The sequence below is a fragment of the Chanodichthys erythropterus genome, chromosome 18 (assembly GCF_024489055.1).
Source record: "Chanodichthys erythropterus isolate Z2021 chromosome 18, ASM2448905v1, whole genome shotgun sequence".
Classification (NCBI taxonomy): domain Eukaryota; kingdom Metazoa; phylum Chordata; class Actinopteri; order Cypriniformes; family Xenocyprididae; genus Chanodichthys; species Chanodichthys erythropterus.
Genome location: NC_090238.1, coordinates 13,063,204 through 13,075,865, shown reverse-complemented (window position 1 = coordinate 13,075,865; position 12,662 = coordinate 13,063,204). Strand labels below are relative to the sequence as shown.

Here is a 12,662-nt window from a genome sequence, read left to right as displayed (position 1 = left end):
TGGTGAAAATGGCTGTGAGTGTGACATTGCTTTTAAAACAGTTCAACAAATAAGAATAAATATTGATTAACTTACATTTTAGACCAATCATTGGCAGTTACATTGTCTGTTTTAACCACCAACGATAATAGTTCTAAACAAAGTCAAAGCGGGATCAGCTCCAACTTGCAATAAACAGTAGCCTAGTGGTGTTCAGTTTTGTTAAAAGAATCTGTTGAATCAATGATTCAATGACTCACTCATGAAGTCACTTGTTTCTTTACAGGATGAGTCAGTGATTTTGCGTCGATTTAGTGAATGTTCCAATCAAGGATTTTTTTTGACGAACCAGTTGAGTATAATTCACTCACAAACACAGTCACTTGTCGCCACCTACTGCCATAACAATGTAACCCGCAGATAGTTACTGAAAAAATCCCCACTATTAATATACAAACTCTACATTTTCTTTCTTTTCTTTTATTTGAAATAATGTTTAATAAAAATAATTTTCTGAAATGTATTTATTTAATTAATTTATTTATTTATGCATGCTGGGGACCAAAAAATATTTTGTTAAGTAAAAATCTGCTAGCTGAAAAAAAAAAAAAAAAAAAAAAAAGTTTTGTCTAGTTCATGCAGTGACCACAGTCCTGTATTACGGTTATGGACTACTGGACATATTCTCCATGACAGAATCCCTTTGCAGGTTTGAGGTCGCAGTGATCGGTGAAAGAGTCCATGGGGTCCATTGCAAAGCATGTGTCTTGTATGTGACCAAGCTGAACAGACAAGTGGAGGAAGTTTCTAATCTCGCCTTAATACTCTCATAAAATAAAATTCACGACTAACAGTACTCCATGTACCTGAATTATAGGAAAGATCCAATTGACATCACATTAATGCTATCAATGTAATTCATTGTGACAGCATCCCTTTCAATGATCTTGTACTAATGTTGATTTCTATACATATAAAGTCATGGCAACCTTAGAAGATTTAGACTTTTTGACCTTTCCCAATTTATCCAATTATACTAAAATGGAATAAAATATGGGCTTAGAGGAACTGACTAGTACATCATTTTTCCTCTTTGCTTTTTTTTGGAAGCAGACATTATTAACTGAGAGACATAATACTAGATATTGAAAGAAAATGTCAAATGGAACAATATCGGTCTTTTTGTTAAGAGCACAGAGGAAGAACCAGGTTCAATAGCATAAAAATATGACGTCAATCATTTGTTTCTATGCTGTATGTGATGTCATGATGTGGAGCAGAATTTTAGAAATTCATTTTTTTTTTTTTGTAAAGATTTACTTACTTATATATATATATATATATATATATATATATATATATATATATATATATATATATATATATATATATATATATATATATATATATATATATATATATATGTTTTTGAAAGAAGTCTCTGCTGATCAGGAAGGCTGTATTTGTTTGATTTAAGTTACATCTACCAGCTGGAGTGCCCTTGATTTCCACTCTTTCCATCTTGGTTATCTCACCATATACTACATTTCCCAGAATGCATTGCCTGGACTCATTATACCTGATTGCATCCACCTGTGTCACATTATTCTTGTTAACCCTGCCTATATAAGCCCTGTGTTTTCTGTAATTCATTGCAAAGTCTTTTTAAGTGTCACACTGCATTTCTGATCACTCTCACTCTGGTTACCTGTGTTTTGGCTTTGACTTTCTGCTTGGTTTCCTATATTTCCCTGTTTGCCTGTGTCTTGGACCTTGTTTTATGTTTGAACTATTTGCCTGTGTTTCTGACCCATCGTCTGTTTTATGGATTATAATTCTGGATTGCCCTAATAAGTGTTTGGATCTTCTCGGAGCAGTCTGTGACAGTAATATAGTTACAATTAAACATATGTTTTCTATTTTAATACATCTTAAAATGTAATTTCATCAAAGTTTAAAAGAACAGCATTTATTGAAAAAGAAATCTGCTGTAACAATTATCTTTACTGTAACTTCCGAACAATTTAATGCATTCTTGCTGAATAAAAGTATTAATTGTAATATATATTAAAAAAAAAAAAATGTATTTTTGATCAAATAAATGCAGCCTTGGTGAGCATTAGAAACTTAAAAAAAAAAAAACATTTAAAACATCTTACCATTCCCATATTTTAAGAAAAGGTAATGTAAATAATCAGTGCACAGTATCTAAGAGGAGGTATACAGGAAGGTTTCTATATTTGGTATCTACTGCTGTTTCATCACGTCAATTGGTTTCCAAAGAAAACCATAGTAGTGCAGCAAAAACAAAATGCCATCATTTTCCAGCCAAGGAAGAAAAAGAAAAATCTAATTGACCCAATTAAATGGAATTTAAGAAAACAGAATAGACTACAATTACACTGTTTTTTGCTATTGTTGGGACTGAGGCATACACATGATGTTCCTGAAATGAAAGTACACTGCACAGTCACTGGGGAGACAAAGTGACTTTAGAAATAGCTCGAAAGCAGCTGCTGTCCAGTTCTGTGCATTGTCCATACATCTTCTTGATGTCATAAGCCAAAGGTTGAAGTGGTCGGTGAGAGGTCTTACCTGAGGGGAAGTGCTCATTGATGGCCCAGTTGTCCACCTGAAGTGTAGCATTGCCCCCATTTCTGGTGAAGCGCACTACATGGTACTTGCCGTCATTTACAGCGGTGCTGCTCTCCTGAACAACGATGTCAACCGTTCCGATGTTGAATGTGACTCCAATTTTGCCTTGCTCCTGAAAAGGACGAGCAAATATCAGTTTTGTCCACAACACCTAATATACAACAAATACATGGAATGAATTTCCTGTATTTGGCTAAAGATACGAAAATTACTGTAATTTTAATGGTAAAAGACTAAAAATGCTACAGTAAACATTTTAATTGGTTTAACGCCGAGTTATCTTACACTACATGGTGAAAGACTGTAATAGATCTAAAGGGATATTTCATGTAATTCATGTAATGCAGTTTTTGAAAGTGAAAAAGAAGTCTAGACATAATTTAGTTAAAAAAAAAATACGTAAATCGATTTGTTTTTCATTGAAATACCTAGTTTTTTATTAAATGACCATAAAATGTTGATCCAATTATTTATATTCAGTCTGAATGAAATAATATGACGAATAATACGCGCACCCTGGTCACGCAGACATCATACGTAATCAGCGTGTTTTATGCTATGCAGTATATGTTCACTCGCACTGCAAACAAACAGCAGCCACCTTTTACAGTTCCTACCAAATCAAAACAAAGAGCGTATGCTTTGTTCACGCCATAACAACCATAATAAACAGATGGCAACACATGACGTTCTATCTATCTATCTATCTATCTATCTATCTATCTATCTATCTATCTATCTATCTATCTATCTATCTATCTATCTATCTATCTATCTATCTATCTATCTATCTATCTATCTATCTATCTATCTATCTATCTATCTATCTATCTATCTATCTATATATATATATATATATATATATACACACATACATTTTTTTATGGTAAAGTTCTGACAACCACAGCATGTTTTTTTATTGTAATTTTTTCTGATGTTTTTACAGTGTAAACAATTTTGTTTTTAATGACAGAGATGCCCTTGAAATCTGTCACCTCTTGCTTTGCTTTTGTTCTAGCAGGATCCTGAATAATCTATTAGCATTAGTGACCCCTGATAAACTTGTCCGCTTGATGAAAAGTATTCATCAGCCATTAGCACCCCCCCGTCTTTGGAGGTGAAGAATCAGGCTCATTGATTTACATAATGCAGTGAAAGTGGACTAAATCAATAGCATTAGCTAAAACAGAGAAAGAGATAAGAATGATTAATGAAATAGGAAGGTGTGCAGTGTTAGCCCTCATGAATCCACAAGGCTGTGTGCAAATGTAGCTGCAAAGATTCCCACTATAAATTAATTAGCACAGCCTCAATGAGCATTGGTGGAGCAGGAAACATTGAGGAAATGTTTCATCCATCGTCAATGTCATGAATTAACTATGTGTTCTGAAAAAACACCTTAAACCGGCCTAAGCTGGTTTTCTAGTCTTATCTGGTCTGGTCTATACTTTTTTTTTCCAGCTGGGAATTTTTTATGTTTCTTTCTATTGAACCGTTTCCTCCTCTGAAACACACTCTCTCTCCCCCCCCGAGCCCTCTGGGTTGCACGGATATATTTTATGGTTATGTTAATCCGAATCTAGTGTTGTTCTTATCTCTTGCAGCATGGAAAATGACGACAGATGATAAATTGTATCAAGGGAGATGTTTATCACCGCACAGTGCATTTATCATGGCAAGATCTCTGTGAGCGAAATCTGGGCCAGTCTTCTCAAGTTCATTTGGAAGACTTTTCCAAAGACTGGAATGCTATGTTTATCCTACTCTGTTTATGATTTCAATTAACCCTCATGTTGATATTGACTACTGATTTTATGTTTTTTTAGTCTTTTTTTTTGCCCATTGTGTGTGACCAAGCTGAGCAGACAAGTGGAGGAGGTTTGCATTAATACTCTCATAAATTAAAATTCACGACTAACAGTACTCCATGTACCTGCATTATAGGAAAGATCCAATCGACAGCACATTAGTCTAATGCTATCAATGTAATTCATTGTGACGGCATCCCTTTCAATGATCTTGTACAAATATTGATTTTAATATATAAAAGTCATGGCAACCTTAAAGGTTTTAGACTTTTTGACCTTCCCCAATTTATCCAATCATACTAAAGTGGAAAAAAAATATGGGCTTAGAGGAACTGACTAGTACATCATTTTCCGCCTTTGCTTTTGCAGACATTCTTAACTGAGAAGAGACATAATAGTAGATATGGACCGAAAATGTAAAATGGAACAAAATCAGTTCTTTTTATTAAGAGCACAGAGAAAGAACCAGGTTCAATGCCATAAAAAATATGACGTCAATTATTTGTTTTATATCAGCAACATATCAAATTTGTATTTTACATATAAGAGGAGCAGAATTTTAGAAATTAAAAACTTTTAAACATTTAAAGATTTATAATACCATTCAAAAGTTTGGGGTCAGTAAGATTTTTATGTTTTTGAAAAGAGTCCTTTCTGCTACTCACCAAGGCTGCATTTGACTTAAAAATACAGTAAAACAGTAATATTGTTAGAATTAAACATAACTGTTTTCTATTTTAATACATTTTAAAATGTATTTTCATCAATTTCATTATTTCAGAAATCAGTCTAATATGCCGATTTGCTACTCAAGAAACATTTATGAGTATTAATTATCGATGTTGAAAACAGTTGCACTGCTTAATATTTCTGTGGAAACAGTGATGCATTATTTTAAGGATTCTTTGATAAATAGAAAGTTTAAAAAAACAGTGTTTATTAAAATAGAAATCTGCTGTAACAATATAAATATCTTTACTGCCACTTCCGATCAGTTGAATGCATCATTGCTGAATGAAAGTATTCATCTTAAAACATTTTTTAGGATCCTCCCAAACAATTCTAAAAAAATATCATAGCTTCCACAAAAATATTAAGGAGCACAGCTGTTTTCAATATTGATAATAACAAGAAACATTTCTTGAGCATCAAATGATCATATTAGAATGATTTCAGAAGGATCACGTGACATTGAAGATAATGATGCTGTCCCATCAAAGGAATTAATAACATCTTAAAATATATTAAAATAGAAAACAGGTTTATAAATTGTAATTCTGTTGAACTCCATCTTGCTGTTTTTAATTATATCTAACTGACATTCATAAAAATTAGTATTACAGTACAAAAGTTGTTTTTTTTCATTAGGCTCCACTTCGTGCCATGCCTCCATAGTAAAATCATAGCCTCCCGTAGCTTATGCTATTTTATGAAGTTTGTTTGTGTATTTAATGGATAGATATTCATAAGCTTGTCATTGCGTGGTAGCGTTTTAATGAAGTGTTTGTGTTCAATGATACTTCAAGTCTCTTGAGAACATCTTTAGAGGAATGAGGATAGTATGCTACTGTAACCCTGCCTTTCTTCCTGCATGGAAAGCTACAGAAAACATATCTCTGCACTCCTTTAAAATATTAATGAGACGAAAATGAGTCAAAACACATAAAGAGCAATTTGCTAAATCTGTTTCCACAGACTTGCACATACATACACACACACAGTGCTATGAAATATCTAACTGTACTGCCAGTTTTAGCTTGTGAAAGCTTCTTGTTGCTGTATTACTTGTTTGATCACAGAAACACTCTTTTACATTTAGCATCAAAGAGTCTCTCTCACACACACACACACTCTCTTTCTCTACATCCATCTCATCCCCCTTCACCGTTACAATTCCAATACCGCAACACTTTCGTATCCAGGAGGGTAAAAGGGACGAATAAACTCTTGGTTTTTGAGCAAGTGATACATGAAAGGAAATAGTCTGTCACGCACACACTATATTGAGTATTGTGTCAGCGCTGCATACAGGAAGAGTGTTCAAATAGAGAATAAGCTCAGTGTGATTTATATATCTGTTATGGGTCAATGACAAATAAACATGTCCAAAATCATGAAAAGGAGAAATGTTATCTTTTTAATCACCAAAAAAAGAGAGAAAAAAAAAAATGACTACAAATGTAGAGTGATATCTGTAAGTAATAAATAATTTTTTCTTGAATCACTTCATCATTTATTTATTTTTAAATGTAGGAAAAACTAAATATTTGTAAAACATTATTATTATTATTATTTCAAAAAATTACATTTTTGTGGACCTGAAATAACCTAAAAAAAAAAAAAAAAAATGGAACGACCTGTTTTATGTGTTTCTTGTCTCATTATACAAAATGGGTAATTGGTAATGCTACATCGGTAATGCTAATATATATATATATATATATATATATATATATATATATATATATATATATACACACACACACACACACACATATATATATATATATATATATATATATATCTTAATCATTGTTGTGACACAATCACAGTAACATATCAAATTTGTATTTTACATGTAAGTGGAGCAGAATTTTAGTCATTCAAAAACTTTTAAACATTTAAAGATTTATACTACCATTGAAATGTTATGGTCAGTAAGACTTCAATCAAAATATTATAATGCACCATTCTAATATGCCTTTCAGAAAAAAAAAAAAGAAAAAAAAATGGCAAGTAATGAATGAACTGCAGTACGAACTAAGCAAGTGCAGCCTTATTTGTATTATGTGACACAGTCCTCCGTTAGCCTGACTAATATATATATATATATATATATATATATATATATATATATATATATATATATATATATATATATATATAAACTGCTCCAGTGCTTATGTTTAAAGTATATTTTTCTAATAATTGAAATAAACAATTCAGTTATTTTTTCTATATTTCTATATTATCTATTATATATTATTATATCTATATTTCTTTAATACAATTCCCAGAGCTCCTAGAAATTTTCTGTTTCATTTATTTCAATAATTTAGAATTTGAATACATGACAAAATGTTGCTTGATCATTATTTGGATGATGCTTTTAGGACATTATTCACAGTGTATAATGATTGGCACATCCAATTGCTTATTGTTTGGGCATGCAAAAATCACTGATTGCCAGAATGGGTTTGAAACAATGGGACTCATAATGATTTTAAAAGCAGTAAAGTTTAATAAATACTAGACAAAACTAGACAAAAAAATTAGATGGAAAGAAAGCATGATTCTTTTGAAAAAAAAAAAAATAATAATAATAATAATAATTGTGCAAACAACTGAAGCTTAAACTAAATCTTTATATTAGAAGTTTGAAGTTTGGACCAAATTTATTCACAACTCTTCAATTTAGATGTTGTCTCTAACATGTTGGATAATGATCCATTGAAGTCAGGGCATTCTTTAAATGGCAGCAATCTCTACTGCTAAAACCCCAATCCACATCTTTCATAATTGAATCCCTTTTTTATTCCATGGGCCACTTCATTTGTTTTGCTGTTAACCTCCATCAAAATATTATAATGCTCCATTCTGATATGCCTTTCAGGAAAAAATAAACAACAGAAAATTGCAAGTAATGAATAAGCAGCAGTAGCAACAAAGCAAGTGTGGCCTTATTTGTATTCCGCGACACGCTCCTCCGATAGCCAGACAGTTAGAGTCCTGCTCCAGAATGCAAACTCCAATCATTACAGTCATCAATTGTGCTGTTCTTGCTCTCCTCTGCTGTGCGAGAAGTAAAGAGGTTTGCCCCACTGTATCACCTGGACAAAATTGATAAGTGGTTAAAAGATGAACCTTCTCTCCCTGTGAGTGCCAGTCTGTGAAGAGCTGATAAGGGGAGATGCTCCTCAATTGGTAGTAAAGAGAAAATGGAAGTGACAATTTTTCGTAGCTGATTGTTTCATCAATATAAGAGTCAATATCTTCAAGTCTGCTGCTAAATAGTGTGGGATCTTTTTCGGAACAACTTCATTACTTTCAGTTTAATCTGTTTCTCTTGGCGTGTCGTTTAGCAAGTGCAAAAAGACTAAAAACTCTGTAGCTAAGGGATACATTTAAATGGAAAATTAGCAAGTTGCAGTAAACAGAACGGACATGGATTTGCAACACTGCACAATACATAATGCTAATTGAGAAACGAATGGTTTGATTCTTTGTTGCATTATTAGAGCATTTATAGTATAATAAAGACACTTTCACTTCAGTTTTTTTATGATGTTTTGTTTGTCGCACTTATTAGACCAGCATGGAGGGAGAAGTTTCAGCAGCGTGACACTTATGAAAGCCTTTTAAATTTGATAGTTCACCCAAATTAAATTTCAAGCAAATCTCGCCCCCCATTGACTACCATAGTATATTTTTTTCCTGCTATGGTAGTCAGTGGGGGCGAGATCTGCTTGGTTACAAACATTCTTCCAAATATCTTCCTTTGTGTTCAGCAGAACAAAGAAATTTATACATGTCTGGAACAACCTGAGGGCGAGTAAATGATGACAGAATGTTTATTTTTTTTAGGTGAACTATCCCTTTAAACAGCACAACAATGAGCCAGTCCAGAATCAACTGAAGCCAAATAAACTGTTTACAATTAGTCCTTTAAGTCGCTCATTGCTGCTTAAACTACCAACAGAAGATTTTCAATTTCCCACAGCCTTTCAATTAGGTTTGCTGATACAGGCGAAATCTCGAGGGAGCCTGGTGTCCGTGGGACATCTGCGTCGAAGAGCTGCTGTGTTTCCAGAGTAGTTTATAGAGATATCAAACATGTTGATGAGGCAGAAAGCACTCTTTAATTCACTGCTAGCTGCTGATTTGCCTGCCAAGGCTATCGGGTCCACAAAACACAGACAGCTGCCAGACAATACTTAATCTACCCAGAACTTGCTTCATCGACACTCTTATACGGCAAACGAAAAACAACATGAGGGCAGAGCTTATATGAAAACTTTGCTGACAGTAAACCGAGTCAAAGTTTCTTCCAGAAGTACAAATATGCAATTGAAAAGAAAAGCATAGTGAGTTTGAGATTGAACGGCCTTCAATGGTCTTATTGTAATGTAGGTATAGGAATAGTGTTTCAAGGGCAGCACCGCTCTGTTTTCTTCCTTTTTAAAACAAAAAAAGAAGGTCCGAAGTACCTGAATGTGAGACATGATTTATGGTCTACAGGTAACAAACTAAAGACTTCAATTCAAAGCTCTTTACAGCACTCTACCTCACCGTATGCTAGAATTTTTCATCTTTCCGTAATGTACACAGACCTTGAGTGTATACATATTAATATACAGGACATATAAAAGACGCTATGAGAAGTCAAAAGGATCAGATATCTCACAACAATTGTTGCAAATCCTGAAGAAAATACAAATAAAAAGAAGGCAGCTGCTTATCACATCAAGTATGATCTGTCATGTGAGCAGAATATGAGCAGCCACATCCTCAGGGAGGTCAAAAGACAAAGACATTTGTGTTTCGTCGGAGTCTGATGCTGATCAGTCAAAATGTTATCTAAATAGCCTTCTGCGACATCACAAACTACTCCACCTTGATTCGACATCCACTAGATGTTACTCCATTCTGCAGACCAAAGCAAAGGGATGCTATTTTTTTTTTCTTCTTTTTTCTAATTTGCTTTGTCAACAGAATGAGAAGGAGCTTATTTCAGGGTGAAGTGTGGTGGGAAAAAAAACGTGCCGAAATGGCATGCACCACTAGTGTTTTCTCTCCAGTGCAACTGGAAAACTGAAGGAGAAAGTCAAGCCGTCACAAAATCATCTACACTCTGATGGTTCGTTACACTTTATTGGTAATTAGATCACCATTACCCGGAGGGGGCAATCCGATTATGTGAGCTACATCTCGTTAAAAACACAACTCATACTTCTGAGCCACTAATTCAAATAGCACTTGAAAAAAAAAAATGCTAATGAGATGCAGGATGGGCATTTAGCTTAGAGCGGAAACTGATGGAAAAACTATAAACTCGAATTTCCACAAGAAAAGGATCAGAACTGAGTGAAACAGTCATTTTCCATAATTTTCTCCACAGAGACATTAGATATACTGTACTTAAACCTGTCAATAGAGACCTACTACTTTGTTCATTAGTGGTGTGGATTTTTGTAAGTTACATCTATATGGCAATAGATGGCAACAAATGACTGTCAAAAATATTGATTCAATATTGAAACAAGTGACCATCTTTGAGTGAGTCACTGAATCATTCATTCAACCGTTTCATTCAAAAGCATCGATTCATTCAAGAATGAAACAACTGACTGTGTTTATGAGTGAGTCACTGAATCATTCATTCAACCGTTTCATTCAAAAGCATTGATTCATTTAAGAATGAAACAACTGACTGTGTGTTCCTGGAAATTGAAGTAGATGGTGTAATTTCATATTTTGCATGTATTTTTATTTGTTTTATGGTTTGTATTGTATTGTTAAAAAAAAAGTACTAAAGTGTGACACGTTTTTTTTTTTTTTTTTGTGTCTGGAGAACATTGCCAAAGTCTTACTGCTTTACTGTCTGTTGTTCAAAGTTTAATTTTGCAGTTTTGAATGAACTATTTTCTTATAATATTGTGTACAATATGTAAGTTACTGTAGGTCTACTCAATATTAACTTTTTGTTTTTTTGAACTGTTGTATAAAAGCAATATCACACTCGTAGTCATACTAACATTTTATGCAAATGCTAAAAAAAAGCAAACTTTTAAAAAACATGGGTTTCAAAGCGCAAGTTTTTGAAAACGATACCATTATCATCTCCATGTAAACCACAAAAATGCAAATTTGTGAAAACCGTGACGTCATGCGCATACATACAACATGTTCAGTCTATAGGCACATAGTGTTTTTTTTTTTTTTTTTTTTTTTTACAAATTGTATTGCCAACTACTGGCCTGGCATGCAAAATACAACATTTTAGTCATTTTTGTGGATCCCCAAAACGCTGTTGCTCTGTAAATAAATGGCCAAAACGCCTACGGGAAACGTGCAAAATTCATATAATCCAAATTTTCTGAAGAGACTCTTTATATGAAGAACAGGTTGAATTTAGGCTTATATAAACATTGATCAGCGAGCTTAAACAGAAGCTCAACCGAACCTGCTTGACTCACGAAAACAAACCTCATTGGTTCTTGCGGAAGCTCTAATGAGCGCGTAACAAACGAGAATGAACCTCATTGATTCCCGCACATCATGCAAGCAAGCTTGATCTTCCGTTTACCACAACTGATATGTGAGTTGATGAATGTATATATGTGAATAAAAGCCTCAATAAAATATGTTTAGTGTATAACGTGATCGTGTCTCCTCAGAAAAATTGTACTAAACTGCTCAATTCATATGGGTTAGTTTTACGATCTCTTTATGAACTTTTTGCAGTGTCGAAGTGGTAGTTGCATAGCTGTCAATGGAGGGACAGAAATCGCTCATGTGTTCCGAAGATGAACAAAAGTCTTATGCATTTTTAACAACATGAGGGCGAGTAATTAATGACAGAATTTTCATTATTGTGTAAACTATCCCTTTAAAACTTTAATGACTTTTTTTTTCTTTATAAAAGGGAAAAATACTTTCTGTACAAATACTGCTGAAAAAGCAGCCCACAATGGTGGCATTGTGACATCTCAAGAGATATACAGAGGTTCTCAAGAGATGGTGAGGGAGGGGTGGGTCAAAAGGGTATATCTTGACCTGCTGCTCAGTGTGATGTGGGTAAGTGGCTATGTGTATTCCATGTATGTTTGACCTGCTCATCTTCTCACACATGTTCTCACCCTAACAAGAAGAGGTGCCGTGTAATCAAGGGTTCGGGGCTTGAAGCCCGAAGAGTGGGGCTGAAAGGAATCCCACTTTTTGATGATGTTTATGACAAAGCTTGGTTAGGCAGTTTCAGGGGCATTTAATTTTTCAAAGCAGACTTGGAGAAAACGAGAGATATGCTCCATACCTCGCTCTAACCCCCGTCACCCCCAAGCAGTTGTTTCCATGGTTAATGCAGCTGCCACATTCTGCAAGTTATCATGTGGAACAACACAAAGTTTGATCTGACATGTTTCACTCACAAAAGACATCTGTCATTTTTGATTGGATGCTATTCTGCTCACATGACCTCATCCAGATTCGATCACTGCGATG

General features: G+C 33.9%; 1 protein-coding gene across 2 annotated transcripts in view; it reads right to left on the bottom strand.

Moving 5' to 3' along the window:
* nrxn3a (neurexin 3a) overlaps positions 1-12,662 on the bottom strand; it is a 362,007-nt gene that overhangs the window by 59,049 nt on the left and 290,296 nt on the right. For both annotated transcript variants that reach the window (XM_067366785.1, XM_067366786.1), the window contains one exon: positions 2,575-2,746. In XM_067366785.1, the coding sequence (XP_067222886.1) occupies positions 2,575-2,746 (172 nt within the window). The remainder of the gene's footprint in view (positions 1-2,574; positions 2,747-12,662) is intronic.